This window comes from Malaya genurostris, chromosome 2 (genome assembly GCF_030247185.1).
Source record: "Malaya genurostris strain Urasoe2022 chromosome 2, Malgen_1.1, whole genome shotgun sequence".
NCBI classification, from domain to species: Eukaryota; Metazoa; Arthropoda; class Insecta; order Diptera; family Culicidae; genus Malaya; species Malaya genurostris.
The window spans coordinates 36,395,724-36,415,215 of record NC_080571.1 but is presented as its reverse complement, the minus strand read 5'-3'; the positions used below and the strand labels follow the sequence as shown (position 1 = coordinate 36,415,215).

The window sequence follows — 19,492 nt, the reverse complement described above, 5'->3', positions numbered from 1 at the left end:
CGAGATCGAAGAACATTTGATAGAACCGCCTTCTAGTAAGTTTTGGTTTGTTCAAGGTGAAAATTCACCAATTCGGCCAGCTCGACCAATTGCTGAAACGTTCGCCCCTTCTTTATTTTTTAAAGGTTTCACAATACTCACAACCTTAAAAAATTTGCAAAAATCCCCGCGAAAATCGGGAAATTCGTGCGACCGTAACAACCCTGAATGTATGATCGTTTGGTTAAAAACATAATTACCTTATTGGGACAAATTTCTTTTCCATTATTTTTTTTTTTCAAATGATTCTAGTTGAATAATGACAAATCCTACAAAAAAGTATTGTACAAGTTATGTTCACAAGATTGATCAAATCTTCGAATATTGAAAAAAATAATAATCGAATTAATTACTGAACGAAATCAATTGAAAAAAATAGAATCGATTTGAAGAATTTTGTGCCAAGATATGTTCTACACAAATCGTCCGTATATTGCACGATGGGAAAGTTTAGTGAAAAACAAGTTATTTTAATTAAAACTTTTTCTCGTACAGTCGGATTCTTTTTGCAAACATCGGAAACTGGCGATAGTGAAATCTTATTATTTGAAATCTTGAATATTGCTTTTAGTTTAGTTTATTTGCCGACACTGGGAAAAGAATTCAGTTTGGTAGAGTCTTTGTTAGCAGCATATGGTCATTTAAGTCTTGACATGGTCCTGTGAAGCCATGTTGCGATGTTTCGTTGTTTCAACTTGGATTATCTCCAGTCCATTCTGTACTTACCTTGCTCGGTAAAGTTAAACAGTGGCGGGAACTCGCGCCCGCTCGGTAGTGTTTTGTTGCCCTCTCGCAGCTCGTTGAAGAACGGATGCGCACATGCTTGGATGGGCGTAATTCGGGTTCCCGGTGTATACTCTAGCAGCCGGGACACCAGAGCAATCGCATCCGGAGGGGTACGTGCCCGGAATACCTAGATACGGATGATACGGTTGGATGAAAAAAAACAAAAACAATCATTAGTTAGTGGTCAACATCGGCGGTGCACTGCGTCCAACGGCAGACAGGTTTAGGTTTTCGATTAGTGTAAGTCATCAAAGGGAATGAAAAAGAGAAATCCGATCAATTAGAGGAAAAATATTGTTAAAACGAAGAAAAAAAAACAAAAGAAAATATAACAAAATGGTTCAGTTATCATACTAAACGAAACAAAATTAAAGTACATTAGAAGAAACTGATAGTATTTCAACCCAAAAAAACGGTAGAATCCACGCTTTGCTGTCAGACCATCAGGTTATCGCTTTCGACTCACATCAGCTAAATAAAACTGTCAGCAAGGATCGTTTAGAAAACAAAGGGCACAGCTTAGTAGCACTAAGTAGAAAAAAAATCTATCGCTCAAAGTGAGAGGTTATTATTTCGCTTTGCAGGCCAGCATTACAACAACAACAACAACAACAGATTGCAACACCATGGCAGGCATGACGGCAGTCAAAAGTTAATATCGATGTGAAACTATGATTCCTGTATGGAAGAGTGAACAGGCAAACGATTGAAGCTCGATATTTAGAAAAAAAGTAAAAACAAAAAAGAACAAAGGCTGGACATTCTACTGGGAGATGCTACTAAGCTGTTCGATTTCGCTGAAATGAAGTAGTAGTAATGGAGCGGTGAAATTGAAAGCGCCGTACGGCTACTCGGATACTGTGCCAAGGCATCTCCAAGACCTCCAGTTAGTAAGGAACTAAACGAATCAACGAAACTCAATAACGAACGAACGAACGAACAGATTAGTTCGACCAACAGAGCACAGAGACGACAGATGATTAAAGACACGTGTATGAGTGTAAGAACGAACAAACATTGATTCTGCGCATGGCTGGAGTTTTTCACGCGGGGAAATGGTTTCATGATGAAAATTTACGAAGCTGTTCTAGTTGAAATAGTTATTTTAGTTGCTCAGAGATATGTGAGTTTCATATTACTATCATGAACAGAATTCTAAACTCCTTCAAAGTTATCCTGCAAAAATTACCATAGTGTTAAAAAAAGAAAAAAAAATATTGCCTATGCTATGAATTTTAAGACACTTTCATTGCATTGCAGGGATGGCAGGTTAAATTTTTAAGTCGGTTTGAAATAGATTCTGCCATCACACTGCTTCAATTTTAGTGTGAAAAATCGTTCTTTAGCGAACGAAAATGAAAGTTAAATGTTCGAATGATGTAAATTTCAAAAATGACTATTTAGTATTTGATAATTTCTGTCACACGCCTCAAAAATCACGCTTCAGTCATTAAAAATGTACAGGTTGCATTTTTTTCTGGCCACTGTACCAATATTTAGCACTGGCAGTGCATGTAATGATAATGTAAGATAAACTATCTTTGAATCGATCTTACGATAATTCTTCTTGGATATTTTGCGTTTCGATCTCAGTTCCTCGTCAAAATAGCTTCCTTCAGATTCAAACGAATTGCTCCCATTCATACTCACAATTTCATCCTCCGAAGCACCAGCTTTAGGAAAAGATTCAGTTCCTTTGCCATAGCTTTGACCATTATCTCCAACGTACTGTGCTGAACGAGAGATTCCAGAATATTTCTCTCGATTGTTGGTGGCATTGAAACGTACAAAGACACTATTTGAGCAGTCTTCCGTAGAGGAGTCTCCACCACACAATTTAGTTGCATCAAGACCTGATACGATATCAAACGGATTTCACACGAATGGAAAATCAAACATGAAATTTTGCCACGTGCGAGAGAAGCATAGCATGCTAAGATGTGACTGCCCAGTGAAATTTGTCGACCCGCATAAGTCCGATCATCGGCCCGATTATCGGATCGATTGAGCACGATATGGGGCCGATCGTAGCGCTTCGATCGGCCCGTCATCGGACAATTCTGCACCATTTGCATCAACCGCGTCGATCTAAAAAAAGCTTTATGTTTACATTATGTTTCGCTAGAGAAACAGAGCGAAGGAATATCAAACAAGGCATTTTCGAGCCAACGTCGCACCGATAGGATGTGAAAGAGTGTTAAACATTCTTTGTTTCGATCATAGAGACCTCTTAGGGCCAGAAAAACTCTGGTCCTATGTTCGGGGTTGGAAATCCAGCCCCGATATATCCCATCCCCTGAGTATCAGACATCCGTTCTCTGCTTAGGTATATCTTCACTCTTTTGTTCTACCGATACACTATGTAAGCTTGAAACGCAATCAAAAGCTTTCGTGCACGATGCGTCCGATGTTCGGATTTACTGGGTGGTATGCGAGTATCTATTCGTTCGTTAACAAAAGTACTTGTATATGGGTCCCATCTTGTTGCGTAACCGATTTTATGTCCAGACAAAAAAATTGATAATGTAATCCATGTATGTGATTCAATAGAATAACGGATCAATCATCACAGTAGCGGAAAAAATCGAATTATCACCGAAATATGTATTCATCTTTTTCTCAACATGTCGATTTTCAATATAGGACTGATATGCAAGTATGAGCAGATTAGTAAAATCCTACAAAATTTGTGCGTCTATAAATATCTGCAGTGTTAATCTGAAATCTGTGAATTCAGAGATAAATCTGCAAACATGGCATCACTGTTTCTCATATACTGGAATTATTGGGATGTGTCTCCCGCGGGAAACGGTTTGTGCAAATAATAATTCATTTAACTTCGTATTCCAAATTTATCTTTGTGATTGTGTTGTAACTAATGTTACCATAAATGGTTAGAAACTGCGTAGAGTAGCAGAAATGCTAGGTGAAAAGATGTATTCAGGCCAGGTTGAAAAAGTCTGTGAACTCGGAGAAAAAATTGCGGAACTCATGTTCTCTATAAGGTATGATGTACGGAATCGGTTTGGCGAACAAAAAAAAAATAACAGATCGCACCGATTTTAAGTCTATAAATTTTATAAATTTTGAACGAATATCTGCGAAAAGCACAAAATCTGCACCAAAAACTTGTTTGCAGCTTATTTTTGAAATCTGCGAATTTACAGACAAACCTGCAGACCTAGTATTTGTTCCGCACACTCAGGTAAAATGAGTAGTGAAAATCTAATAGTGCATCAAATCTTATAGTGCATCAAAAATCATCAAAATGACAATTTCAAAATCACAATTTCAAAAAAACAATATGAAAAATATACCTGAATTATGTTTATGACTCTGCAGTATACATCTCATCTATCACTATTATAGTTTTCATACGAACAACTTATGAATTCCACGGTATGTAAGAGAAGTTATGTTTGTCATAGAAATTTCGCACAATTTTCCTAAAAAAGAATTTCATTAGGTTTTTTATTGGAATGCAAATTTTCGTGACTTCATAAGGCGGTTTTATGATTCGCATACGATATGTTTGTGGCTAAAAGCCATACGATATCACTATGAAATTCCATATATTTTTTGTCTGAGTGCAGAGTTACGAGACCTACACTGAGACAAATCAGTTGCTTAGTTTCAAAGCAGTAGACGTATGAAGCAAATCATTTCAGCGCAATCCGCTTTGCATCTCTTTTCCAGCTATAAAACTCAATGACTTTTAACTTTTACTCAATTTGATTTTAAATCCCACCGAATTTAATTTTTTCATTCCAACTGGTACGTTTCGAAATAAGGTCCTGATTAAAAAAATTGAAAATCATGGTCGATGAATTTTCGTTGCCAAATCTTCAAGATATGGTCGTGGATGAAATGTGTTTTCAACGGGAAGGTACCACTTGTCATACTGCGGCCGAAACAATCGACCGATTGAAAGAAAATTTCAACGAGAACATTATTTCGAGAAATGGACCGGTGATTTGACGCCACACGATTATTTTCTTTGGGGAAGTGGTTTATGTGGATAAACGATTGATGCTTTGGAAACCAATTTTCAAAGTGCCATTGCTGAGATACGTCCTCAAATGCTTGAAAAAGTGGTCGAAAATTGAACCTCCAGAATGACCTTTGTGGACAATAGTCGTGGCGGCCATGTGTCTGAAATCTATGAAGAGTTCCGTTTTGGAGTTTTTGACCATTGTTTTTACCACTTCGGAGATCGGCGTAAAAAACGCAAAGCTATAGAAATTTTTTTCTGTTGTCGAGTATCAAAATTCATGGAACATCGAGATCTGGAGCTTTCTTGACAAAAATTTGTTGGAAAAAATCGACTTTTTGATATTTCCGGAATCGAACATATTTGTATGCCAAATGTCTTAGAAATGTATGGAATGTCGATATCTCGTTTAATCTCGAAAAATTTCATGATAACATCAGATCTTGACGCTAAGACAAAACAAGAAAACCGCATAACTTTGAAAATTCGCATAAAAATCGCGTAACTTTGGAGATCCGCGTAAAAAATAAACGCGTAATAACTGGTCGTTTGGTTATCAACTAACCAGATCTACGCAATTGGAAAATTATATGGCTAATTTCAAAGGATTTTGATCGTTTTTCCAGCGTCATGTATCTAACGAACACACTGTTGAAATTGTATTTTTTCTACTCAAAAGCCTGTAATTTCGGAGCCGGACGTCAGCTTCGAATAAAATTCAATCCGATGCTTTTTGTGGCATCGTAAGACACATTCCATATGAATCTGAATTTGTGAAATTCGATTTAACCTTCAAATTTTTGTTTTTACAGTGAATGTATAGCCTTTCCATATGAGAAAGGCAATCATTTTACAGGCGACCTAATTCCACAAACGAAGCTATTCATGAAAACCTAGCTTGTCAAGTGAGTAGATTTCACAAGAATAAATTCAACTTCTGTACTAAATGACGGGATAAAGCAATTGTAATGGATTTATGACTGTATTTGGTACCGCATGAAGACGAAAAGTCAAAATAAAAATAAGATAAAACTTATACCTCTGTGGTCCATTCGAATAACGTTCATATTTGATGATCATGTGAATATCAATTCGAATCGCAACCGTTACCGATTTTTTGTTTTCTATTTCATCGAATTTCAATCGGACAATTTTAGATGTTATAAATTTGTGTGAACTGCGATGCTTGATTTATGTGCATTTTATAAGATGTTAAATCACAACTTTCTTCGAAATTTGCGACGTACAAGTCCAGGTTTCATTTGTGTGTAAGAAATTTATCTGACTTTTTGAGAACTGATCACTAAGTAGTAGAAGCGCTTCGAACGGCCTAGAAAACATTTACCATGTGGAAACTTGCATACTATTTTTTAAATTCATGTGGGACAAATCGGAAACAACGGTGATTCGAACACAATTCAGAATGCAAAGGGTGATTTTTATGCGTTTAGACTCTTAAAAAACACAAAAACTGGCATGAAGTATGAAACCGTTATCGGAGATTAAAGATCAATCCTCGCCATTTACTTTTTGAAGATTATTTCATTAAATATTGGCCATGACGATGCTTTGAGATATCCATACGAAAGTTTCATTCTGTGTAATTGGCGTCAAATTCCCTGGTCCAAAGCGAGAGACGAATTGCTGAACAAAATGATTCCGCAATATGTTAATAATTTCGCGTGCTGTGTGGCATGTGGTACCGTCTTGTTGAAACCACATGTCAACCAGATTCAGTTCGTTTATTCTGAGTAATAAAATATCGAAAATCATCGAACGATAGCGAACTCCATTAACGATAACGTTGTTTTCAGCGTCATGTTTGAAAAAGTACGAATCAAGGATTCCTCCCGATCACAAACCACAAAAATGAGAGTTTTTTGCGGGATACAAAATAAGGCAACTTTGGTTATTGATGTATCCGATCAAAATGTGCCTAATGACTGAAGACAACTTTTCAAAATTCGGAAGAGGTTCGTCAGCCGAGTGAGAATTGTCCAAAACGGCCAAAAACGCACATGTGGACCAGTAAGGTTATGGCCTCATAATTTCGCGATGCTCGTGAAATTTTTTTCATCGACTAACAATTGCGAACGTAGCATTGGCCATTTGATGCGTTTGAAGCACGAAATCTGTGAGAAACGACCCCAAATGAAGATTACAAGGATCAGCCCCATAGGACTGTTCGCAACCATTGATGTGGAACAAGGCAACCAAAATTTCTAATGATCTACAATCAAACAGTTCAATCAATCGTCACACTTTTGAATTCTCAATTGCACGAGAGTCTGCTTAGATTGATCTCGATTAGCAACCAACACCGAACATTGTTTGTCTTGATTTGTATTTGTTTTACAGCTGACGAAATTACATCAATAGCCCAAATGTATGCAATTACATCTTTGTACATACTTGCGATACGGATTTCGTCATTAAATCTTCTCTTCGCCAAGCTTGTGTTCAATTTTTGTATGCAAGCAGTTTTTGGTATTTTTTAGCGTTAAGTTTCTCTACTATTCTGCGATTTCGGTTGGAGCGAAAAACTTTTTCTCATTATTAATCGAGTTCATCTTATATAAATTAGAAAATAATCTTAAGCACTCTTAATTTTTCCTGGCTTAGGCGAAACGACATAAAATGGAATTTCCTCCGAGCTTGCATGACACAAGATCAGAGCATACCAATTAAAGCTTCAAATAGTTTTATGGCACATTTTGTCTTACTGTCTAGCAAGAACCTACCTCTAGCATGCTACGCGTAGGACTGAAACATTAGATATAATTTCGCATCTATCTATAGATTCGCGTGCTTCCAACAGCTTCGCTTTTGCATCGATTGACCAATCAGAGCGATGGTTTCCCTTTGATATATCGCATGCTCCTTCAAAACCGTCGTCTATGGCAGGGAAATCCGGTATGCCGGAGATTTTTAGCAGACAAAATAGGACACTGCTCGCTACTAATCAAAATTTCAATCATTTATAATTGAAAAAACGTAGCTTGATACTTTCAAATCGAAACTTAGAAATATTTCCAATCAAATAATGAAATAATATTAATAATTGATACAAAATAGACTGAGCTGTAAGTGTTTAAAACCTGACCACATTTCTACGTGTATTTTTCCTCGAGTTTCTGATTTGCACCCCTATATATAGAAAATAAAGATGTGTTCCACATCAAAAAGTGCCCTTTTACCAAAAAAATGTCGAAATTTCATGAATTGGGCTTTAAATTGTTGCGCCCATCATACTGACCGTATACAACCCTAGCGACTACAACCTGTTTGAAGACCTCAATAAATGCTCTAAGAAAGCAGACTCTACTCCAACAAGGAAGTTATCGCTGAAAGGAACGCTTATTTTGATGCAAAAGATAATTCATTCTACAAGAATGGTATTGAAATGTTAGAGCAGCGCTGAGCTGAATGCTAGAGAACCGAACAAAAAGCATTACGTTTAGCAGGGTGGCAAGTGAATTAGCGATTTCAATTTCCCGGTTTTCCCGGTACGCGAGACTAAAAATTCCTGGTTTTTGAACAGGCCCAAATAGCCTATGTTCAGTTTTTTTAAATATTTCTCTCATTCAAGCTTGAAATCTCATGTCCAAAAAAACATCGAGCGTTGAGAAATAAGTATTTTTCGGGTATCTGCTTGAAACTACGATTAAAAATCTCGTCTACAGTTTGACCAAACGTTTATCTTATGAACTAACAGTACCATCAAGCCCAATGTATTCCAGCATCTTTATTTTGTCTTTTACTTCGCCAGTAACTTCGATGTAACAATAGGATTAAAACAAGAAACATATCTGGCCAACGGCGATGAAAGCGATCAGTCTGAAACTTTTTTTATGTTTCTTCGAAAATAATAAGAGAGCGACAAATTATATTTTGTAGTAAACAGTGTAGATTCAATAATAGTGAGTGCTTTTGCATGTGTTCAACAATCATTCTTCAAACCACCAAACGTTCCGAAAGACGCAACTTATTTGTATACATACTCAAAGAACTCGATTACTTTCATTTCCATTGAGAAGAATAGAGAGATATCATTCTTCAATAAAGAACTCCAGTTCACTCAATCTTCGAGGAGAACTAGTTCTTTTGGACCGTACGCGACTGACCATCTCTAGTGTATTCCAATACTTTTTTAGCCTGGTATAGTATAAGGTTAAAAATTAAAAATGAATTAACTAAAGCACAACACTCCTCCCGCAAACCCGATTCCTTCTAACAACCAGTGGCGTCTCGTGAAAAAAATTTACGGGTTGTGTACTGCTTATATGGTATGATATCAGAACCGTTTCGACGTTGCAACTGAGACAGCAATTTGTTTTCAACTTCCATAAGCATAAGCCACTGAAGCCTCTCCTGAATGTGTGCATACAAGTTCTCACAGAGCCTATTTACCCAGTTGTGCAGTGCAAGAGGTGCATATGAGGACGAGTGGTCATTACTAACAACACATACAATATTCTTTCAGAGTTGGGTTTTAGCGAAAAATTCTTCTAGAATTCTTAGCATGTACGCTTGTCATTTTGGAAAAACAACAACAATCTATGCCTCTAGTGACTAAGATGATCTAAATTTGATTCGCCTATCATCGACAATCCTCGACTGCTCCTTCGTCAACATCAATATCCTCATCATAGCAGATAATCTTCAAAATAAATTTAACAGAGATTCACCGAACAGGCTCTTACGAACTCTGAAAAACCAATTTTAGCTGTCAAAGAAGGAAATCAAATACTCCTTGCAAACGGTGTATAAAATGAAAGTAGACATCTTTCTCGATTTTGTGAATCCTATTGAAATCAATACCAAGATTACTAATAAGTATTGTTACAATTTGACATTACTGAGACAAATTTTGGTGAAATTAGGGGAATCATTAGCCGGCAACTAAAAATACGGCTCCTAAGAATTCTTAAAAAAACTATTGAACAAGTTACCTGATGTTACTTTTACCATTATGCATACTTATTCTGAAATTTAAAGACAAACACTAAAAAAGATCTTAAGTGCAAATGACAGTTTCTCTTCCTTTACTCCTTCTTTCGATTATTACGGTCCTATCGGCAATTCTTCTGGCTTACACTTTGCATAGAATAACGACTGAAACTATCAACTTTTGATCTGCTGTTGAAAAAATGTTGGAAAATACAGGAATACGCCGTAATAATTGAAAGAGAAATAAACAAAGAGAAACTGTCATTCGCACTTGGAACCTTTTCTAATGTTTGCCGAGATTTAATAGAACTCCAGCAGAAGCATAAAAATTATCCTTATTTTTCATTATGAGATTCATTGTGCTGTTATTGATGACAACTAAGAAAGCTCTTATTGATTTAAAATTACTGTCAAACCCATACAAAACCGTTCGGACATGAGGTGTTGGCCCCATTTCCAATGGATTGTGCATCATTGAATCTGTGTGGGACAATAAGATGTTTAAAAACTTGTACTAAACTTCTAGCTCAAACACAAAATTGCCTCCATCTTTTTATTTATTGTATTAGGAAAATCATGATGCTGAAAATCGTTACTAACATTAGGACTAGTAAATTTATTCCCGGATTTGCCCTAAAATTCCCGATTTTTTCCCGGTAAAACCGAATTCCCAACTTTTTCCCGGTTTTCCCGGTCACTTGCCATCCTGGTTCAGTAACATTCGTAGGGGCCTACCGTACGATAGACATTAAACACATGTTTCTACCGATTTTTATTAGTGGATTAGAGTAGTACCTTACGACGGCCTAGCGTTTCAAGTTGATCTATTATGGAGCACAAGAAGTTCAATTTGAACTGCATTGCACTGACGAGTCGTAGACGAAACGTAAAAGAGAAACATGAAGTTGAAATGAGATTTGAAGTGATTGTGACTTTGGATCAGAGACTAGAATTATAAGACGCTGATCTTGAAAGTCAGTTGGATGTAAATTGAATACTAAAATCCTTCGGATTTCCCCCCATTGTTTCGAAAAAACTACTCTTAACGCTCATTGACATACTTAAATGTGCCCTAATTCACTTTCAATAGTGCAACTGCTGTCCTCGGTCTGCTAAAATCGCATCAAATTTTCCCCATTTCTACTCGCCCGATCAGTGAGTGGTGAGCCCCGGATCGAAAGTAGGGCGACAAAGTTTTCACTACTAGTTCGATCCGACCCGACGTTAGGTTTATTTTTTCTTCTATCTATCTGGCAGCAACGTTGTTCGTTCTTGTAGGTCCGGTCCAGTGCGAATTGTTTGCTGGGTGGTTTATGGATTTAGTAACAGTGTGTTCACGTCTAGCTAGCTGGCAGGCTGGCTGGCTGGCTGGGTATAGAAAGGGTATAGTGTAGTGCCATTGCGAGTAGCAAACTCGTGAGGTATCGTGCCTCGGTCAGATCAAATTGCTGTTTTTTTTTTGTTTTCTTTTGTTTTTGGTGTGACTAACTAACTAACTATTTATATACTTTTCTTTACTTCTGAACACGGAGATCTCTTACTCTAATACGTTGATGCTCGGTCGTGGCAGAGGGGAAAGACATTCGCTCTAGCATTAACTGAAATGAGTCGAAGCGAATCACACTGAGAGAATGTGAACATTATCATCGTGGGTGTAGAGAGTTTGGGTTCTATTTCGTGTACGTTGTACGTTATACTGGGTGAGTAGTTGGTAAATTATTGAGGAAAAGTTATTTTTTTCCTGTCAGTATAGATAAACTGTGTACGTTAGATAGAGAGGAGAGAGCGCGAGAAAGTGAAACCGAAGTGTTCTGAAAAGTTGTCGTGTTTTCTATAAATCTTCTGTGACAGTTTGGAAACCGAAACCGGCACACTTACCTTCTGCCATGGATGACTCTTAATCTGCGGGAACTTAAATTCAGTGTAGTTAGGGTTCATTTCCTTGATCTGTTCTCGGGTCGGTGTGCCGAGAACTTTGATGATTTCCACCAGCTGATCTACACCGGAGTCGCCGGGGAAAATTGGCTGTCCCAGTAGCAGTTCGGCCAGTACGCATCCCGCACTCCAGACATCTGACCGAAAATAAAAATACAACATGACATTCAACATCGATCCAGCTGCTGGATGATCCGGCAAAAACCAAGTAGCTTACCGATTTTCGTGGTATAATTAATGGCACCAAATATCAACTCCGGTGCCCGGTAGTATCGCGAGCAAATATACGACACGTTCGGTTCGCCCTGTAGTAACTGCTTGGCACTGCCAAAGTCGCACAGCTTCAGCACGGCCGTATCCGGATCCAGCAGCAGATTCTGGGGTTTGATATCACGATGGCAGATACCGAGCGAGTGAATGTAAGCAAGGCTTCTAAATAGCTGGTACATATAAAGCTGTAAAAGGGCAGGAAGAAAAAAAGGGAGTTGAACAGTTGGGTGTTGGCTGTTTGAGGAGGTTCAGATTTTACTTACTCTGATAAAATTGATTGGTATCGTTTGTTTGTTTTTAGCATAGTAACGAGCCACTTTGTAAACGGTTTCTGGAATATATTCGAGCACTAGATTGAGATAAACTTCGTCTTTCTGCAAGGGATAAAATAGAAACAGATTAACAACTTATTCCGAAAAAGCAATATCCAAGTTTTTTTCACTCGCTAGCGATAATGAGTACACGTGATGAAGCCAAACTGCATGTGTTTCATCCTGAAGCATATTACATCTTTGGTGAGGTGTAATGAAATGAATTCGATATTTTATTTTAATTTTTCAAAAACAATCGGGAAACTAGCACACTTTGAACGCAACTGTTTTTTTATTTTTTAGATGTGTTATCATTACAACACGGTGTTAGTGTTGGGAACATAAGCGAAATCGAGCCTCACGATAGCACTTCTAGAGCGGTTTCATTATCAGAATAGTTCAACAATGACACATGATCTGGCCTACAGCACTACCGGCATGGATTTAAGCTCCTGTGTGTGTGTTTTTTTAATAGAATTATTATTTGAATTTATTCTAGCAAACTCGAGGAAAATCACAGAAATTTGTTCAAACGCTTATCATTTTGCCGTGGTTTACTCAGTTGATTTCGGTTGCTACCTGTGATTGCAATGCACCGGCAAATATGCCCATATCTAGGGGGAAATCTTCACGCTGCCGAGGAGGTGAAGCAACGAAATACGTTTTATTTTTGTTTTTTTTTGTGTTTGTACACAATTAGGAAGAGGGAAATAGTAGTGGTTGACGTTTTGTTTTAAAGTTGTTACGGAACCGAACAGAAAATTAGAAAAGAGAAAAACAACATGATAATTAATTATGATTTTGCAGTTTTGTTTTTTTTATCTATAAAATCAGCACAAACGTATGGATTGTAAGCCAATGAGGTCTAATGATAAGAAATAGCTATACGGTAGATGCTTTGGAGTACTGATGCAGTTCGGACGGTTGTTTTATAGTTTGAACATGTCTACCTGGTTTCCGTTCGCGTCGACCTTCTAATTTTGAACCTGAATAAGTATTGAAGAACAGAAAATTTAAACAATAACAGCTACAAGATCATGCAATATAGCCATTTAAAGAATGAGTTTTTGCTGGTATATTTTTGGCAACACTGTTTTTGAAAGATCACGCGTGATTCGTGTCTTTGTCAAACTTGTTCAGTTTGGTCTATAATTTAATCATGAATCGACGATCAAACGAATAACGCTTGCAAATTATTGAATTTTACTATTAAAATTCATGCTTGTTCAAGAGAGCGCACAGTGGTCCAAAACTGGAAAAAGACGGTCAAAAGTCAGTACTGACTTTATCTGATTTTTAAGAGCTAACGTGTCTTCGAAGAAGTTTTACAAGATTATATTACGCTTCTTTTGAAAGTGGCACCTTAATTTTTGTTAAGGGGGTAGTACCAATTTCAAATAAAAATATTTTTTTTTCACAAAAAAAAATGTTTTCTATCTTATTTTGGAGAAAAAAATATTTGAAGTATTTTTGCTTAAGATATAAATAATGTAAAAAATTATTTTTTGAGATATATTCATTTTATTTTAAAAACAGTTTTTTTATTTATCTACGTAGAATCTCCCTCTATTACCTACTACTACAAAATGCGCGTAAACACGCAAAAACAAGCAAGCTAATGCTTGCACGTGCCACTTAAGCAAATTGTTGTAATTTTTGTTTTGTTTACTTTTTGACAATTAATAATATTAGAAAAAATCTAAGTGTAACTCGATACAATTTTTTAGGCCTTTCCAAAGTTAGTTTTAAATATTGAAAATCCGAAAAATTATCAAAAGTTAAACACAGTTATTAAAAAAATGGAAAAATATTTTCCAAACAAAATATGAAAAAGTATTGTAAAAGTACAAACCTCTACGAAGTGATTTCATTTTTAAACGTGTAAATAAATTGAGTTATTGCAAAGCAACACGTTTTTAAGACAATATGTTGATCGTGCGACGCTCACTTAGAGATGTGCGAAACAGCACCGGTGAGCAGCTCCGAACCGATCAGCTCACTAAAGGGAATCGATTCAAAGTATCAGCTCATTTAGATTGAACTGAAGGTTTGTTTTGAGCGCCGTTTTTTGGGTCGTTTTTCTTTCATATGCATGATCGAAATCATTGATGCTATGCTATGCGAACTAACTTGTCTGCGAATTATTATTATGTCATATTTGATGTCACATCTGCAAAAGTGGCCTGAATGTACCTTAGCCTACTGAGTGAGAGATAAGATATTTACAATGGCTCATTCAATCTGTTAAAGAAGGATAGATGCACATTTTGAAGAACTGACAAGAGCTCATGCACACATTTCTTCTCATTTATAACTAACAGGAGCGAATTGCCCATCTCTACGCTCACTGCAAAAGTGAGTTACAGAAATAGCAGACGCGTGACACCCTCCGTTTCTTAACCATTCATGGTTTCAGCATGGCCATAGTGAAAATGAGTCACACGAATAGTACTCAGGATATTCTCATTGGAAAATAAATTTGATTAGGAATATATTTTCCTATAAGTGTTGTAAAAGTTTGCATCAAGTTGCATATTTCGCTTCGGTACAAGGTTTCCTAGGTAAAAATAGGTAAAATGGTGTATAACTTTTCCAGAAAAGAATAAACCTATGCATTACTTTCTACAAAATTATGGGATTTTATATTTTCTACAACTATTCCAAACAAAGTAAGGATTAAAAAATAACTTGAAATAAGTTATGATGAGAAAACTAGTTTTAAGGGGGTTGTCAAAATTCAATAACTAAAACTAACTTTGAAAAGGCCTAAAAAAGTTCCATCGAGTTCCACTTAGATTTTTTTTATAGTATTGGGCATATCTTTTTCTAAAAATTTTGAAACAATCAGCTGCATAAAGTTGCATATTTCGCTTCGGTGTAAGGTTTTATCATAGGTAAAAAAGAGGTAAAATGTTGTATAACTTTGCCAGGAAACAACAAACCTATGCATTACCTTCAACAAAAATATGTGATTTTTTATTTTCTTCAATTATTCCAAACAAAGTATGCATAAAAAATAACTCAAAACAAGTTATGAATAAAAAACTGATTTTAAGGGGGTTGCCACAAAAACGCTTTGTATATCCGAAACGTAAAACAAAGTAAATTATTTTCAATAGTTCTAAAACTTTGTAGAAGAAAAAAATTTTCTATCTCTTCAGAAAAAAAAGTTATGGTTATATTTTTTGTCAAGGAAGGCCATGAACATTTAGGGATAGAATCAAATTACGGTATATATTTGTAAATAATTTCTTAAAAGCAACTATATGCATTAAAAGAACGGTTTGGCAGCTACTGAGTTATGTCCATGTTTTTATTGATTCGAACCACTGTGGAGTGCATCGCGAAGCCTTGCGAGAGCTACTAATGTATCCCAAAAAAGTCACTGCTTGGTGTGGATTTTGGGCCGGCGGCATCATCTGGCCGTACTTCTTCAAAGTCGACGATGGGTGGAACGTTAGGGTCAATGGCGAGCGCTACCGTGTGATGATTGACAATTTGAAATGTTTCTATATCTTAGCTAAAGAGAATAACACGTGAGAGTTATAAGCATGACTACCTTCCGTCACCATCATTTCTCATAATTACGAACAAATACTCGCTGAATGTGTTGAAAAATACATGAAATATCTTAATTTTTAAAACCCCAAAAAACTGTCCATTGAAATATATGCGGGGCGTAACGCCCCAATTTAAAATGTATATTTTTCATGGAAAACATGAAAAAGATACATTTTAAATTACGCGAAGTGACGATTATCTGAGCATAGTGTCAGAATGATCTTGAACAACTGGTGAACAGCCATCCAAACAACGGGGCAAAAATCATCCTCATAAAGCTTCTTCTTTTTATTTAAAGAAAGTTTTAGCCTTTTTTTTATTTGCCACGCGGAAAATTGTCCAGTATTTTTCATAAAATTGATAACAAATACAGTACACTGAGGTCTTTTTTCATGCGTTTTTTTTACGCGACTTTTTTTATGCGAATTTTCAGAGTTATGCGGTTTTTTTTTATGCGAAGTTTCAGAGTTATGCGGTTTTTTTATGCGAATTTTCAGAGTTATGCGGTTTGCCCTTCTGCGGTCTTTTTTTATGCGAAGTTTCAGAGTTATGCGTTTTTTTTATGCGAATTTTCAGAGTTATGCGGTTTTTTATGCGAATTTTCAGAGTTATGCGGTTTTTTTTATGCGGTTTTTTTATGCGGTACGTAAATTCGCATAAAAAAAGACTTCAGTGTATTCAGGAACCAGCATAACCCAAACCGATTCGTATGGCCATATGACGAAAAAATTGCAATAGTTTTGAGTCCAACTTTGAAGCTTTTCTGGGATGGTAATCTTCTATATCGGTTTGAATTTTAAAAACTCATCATCCTGTAATTCCAGAATCGGAAGTCAGAATTGGATAAAATTAATTAATTTTGTATAGGACCATAAATTCTTTAATTTAAATATTTAATTTTGAAATTCGATTTGGCCTTTTTTGAGAAAACGATTGAGCTTTGAGAAACGATTCGATACTGGAACCGGAATTCGAAAATCGGTGTAGCCGAAGTCAGCTAAAATCACCTGAGTAGCTGTTTCTATAGTTTACATTTGTTTCAAAATTTTTGGAAATCAGTATAGACATAAAGACTGTCCCAGAAAGTATGGACGATTTCACTGTAAATAATTCACAAGTGTTAGATATTCAAATTTTATTCTATATACTGATAATATTAGACTACAACAACAGAACAACAGATCATCTCTGAGATCTCAACCTCTTTGTTGACAACACACACACGCACACACACACACCCACACACCCACCCACCCACCCACCCACCCACCCGCCCACCCACACACACACACACACACACACACACACACACACACACACACACACACACACACACACACACACACACACACACACACACACACACACACGACACACACACACGGACATTTGCTCAGTTCGTAGGTAAAACTTCTCAGGTAAAACCGCGTAACTTCGGAAATCCGCGTAAAAAAGCACAAAACTAAATTTTTTTTGTTTTTACACCAAATGTGTTAGAAATGCATGAAACGCCCAGATCTAGTCAATTCTCAAGAAAAATTTTTTCTTGAAAAATTCGACCTCGAGTCTTAGAGAATTTTAGACCTCGTAACTTCGGAAATCCGCGAAAAAAAAAGACCCCAGTGTATTACCGTTTCAAAAACAAAATGTCATTTAGCAGGCAATCTGAACCTGCAGTAATCGAAGTGAAATTTTCGATACTAGACAGAATGTCTCCTAAGACGCTACTTAATATAAGAAAGACTTTTCGAGACGACTGTTTTAGCTCTCATGTCCAGTATTTTTCATAAAAGACTTCAAAGAATTTACCAAGCGAAAGTGTCAAAATATTTACCGAACAGTATCCAAAAATTTACACACTGTATGTATTGAACAGTCCTGCAAATGTAGTTTGCACGAGAGTGAATCAACTATGTTGCAATAATGTCTTGTTTGCCTTTAAAAAAAATTGTTTACATTCGTTAGCCTAATTCACCACATAGCTCAAGTTTTTCCAGTGGAATAACGCCCAACTGCTTTCCTAACTACCGGTCTGGGATTTGCTGTACATAAACAAAATTACTGCTGTGCAAAATTATACTCAATAAGACGTACAATTTATGAGCAAATAACCAACATCATCGCAAGTAAATTTGCCTTCAGTCGAACAAATCGACCGAGGCTCGTTTGAAGAATAGTTGACACTTTAATTGAGGTTTTCTTCTGTGAAACCATGTAATGTTTGCATTTGTCATCGGTTGCCATTATTGATTAACAAAAGGAACGAACTAAGCCAACTGTCATCGAGTAAATATCGAACGCCCGGTGATAATTTATTCACATGCGTACTCCGGCATTTGGCTGCCAGTTTGTTTACTTGAGAGAATACTTTGTCTTTTATTTGTGGTACACGATTGTAATTAATGATAATGTACTGAAATAATAATCGAAGCGTTTCAGTAACCTATTAGGTGAAGTAAAAAGCACGTAACTATGATCAATAATTTTCGTTCCTATAGTTGAAAAAATCCCGAATTTTGATCCGAAGAGAATTTAACTCCAAACAGGATCAATCAGCTGTGTTTTGGCATCAGTACTTTTGGATACCTGTTGGGATTGTTTCCATGTTGAGTGAACCTTATCGAAAACACGATTAGATCATTTATCTCAACTGGATGTAATGCAAGCAGGATGAATTGACATGATTGGATTGTTTTTATTTTTTATTTAATTTTTTTTAAGGGGAAAACAGGTCGGACCAGGATGCGATGCATGATTGAGTATAGCAGAGTATTGCACGAAGCTTACCTTCTCGCCGCTGGAGTAGAAGAAATATTTTAGTTTAACAATATTACAGTGTTCTAGCCGTCGCATAATCTGTAGTTCGCGGTTCTGTAAATAAGAGAGAACAAAATTTGGAATTAGTGCACTATTATGATTATATAAGTATGGTATATAATGTAATTTTCAAATCTTTCAGAATTACTGGAACTTGGATTGAAACCCTCGGAAACCCTAGTGTTAGATACCTCAATCAACCGGTTCCGACGAACTTCGATTCGGTTAAAAGCTACTATTGGATCATTGACCAAGTTGAAAAATCAAATGACTGACACTTTTGGTTCCGGAGATACATTTGTATAATTGACGTTAAGTGGCAAACTATGATTTTCGCAATCAGCTGATGTAAGGCACTGGAAGTAATTGGATCTATCTCAAATTGTTTTAAAAATTAGTTCGACGAAGAAAATGTTGTTTGAAAGACAATCAAAAGGCACAGCACTAGGTAAATTAAGAAAAAAATTTTGATTTTTGACGTAGGACTTCGTAGGAAAATTTTACAATACGAAAGTGTAACGAAATTACTCCAGACTTGATTATTTAATAACTTTTTCCTTGTTCGAGTATTTTCTCTAATTCTTTCACGAAACGAATGGAAGAATGTGTAAAATTGTTGTTAATAGCACGTTTATTGCGTAAACATTGTATAATCAGTGAAAAAATAGATCCAAACACGAAACATCAAAACCAATCAATTCTATAAAAAGACCCTATTGCACGTTTTCTATCTTCGGTCTATGATAATCCATGAACGGAGACACATCGAGTGCGCAGGCTACCATCTACGTCAAGACAATGGAATTACAGCCGGCATTATTCAACAGTCAAT

The 19,492-nt window shown here is 36.4% G+C and overlaps 1 protein-coding gene across 2 annotated transcripts in view; it reads right to left on the bottom strand.

Moving 5' to 3' along the window:
- LOC131429623 (glycogen synthase kinase-3 beta) overlaps window positions 1-19,492 on the bottom strand; it is a 109,553-nt gene that overhangs the window by 9,424 nt on the left and 80,637 nt on the right. Inside the window, exons 4-9 of one of the 2 annotated variants that reach the window (XM_058593860.1) lie at window positions 18,631-18,714; window positions 12,862-12,915; window positions 12,235-12,345; window positions 11,919-12,156; window positions 11,645-11,838; window positions 766-952 (exon numbers count right to left, since the gene is read on the bottom strand). In XM_058593860.1, coding sequence (XP_058449843.1) covers window positions 766-952; window positions 11,645-11,838; window positions 11,919-12,156; window positions 12,235-12,345; window positions 12,862-12,915; window positions 18,631-18,714 — 868 coding nt within the window. The remainder of the gene's footprint in view (window positions 1-765; window positions 953-11,644; window positions 11,839-11,918; window positions 12,157-12,234; window positions 12,346-12,861; window positions 12,916-18,630; window positions 18,715-19,492) is intronic. The other variant, XM_058593861.1, reaches the window with a different exon arrangement.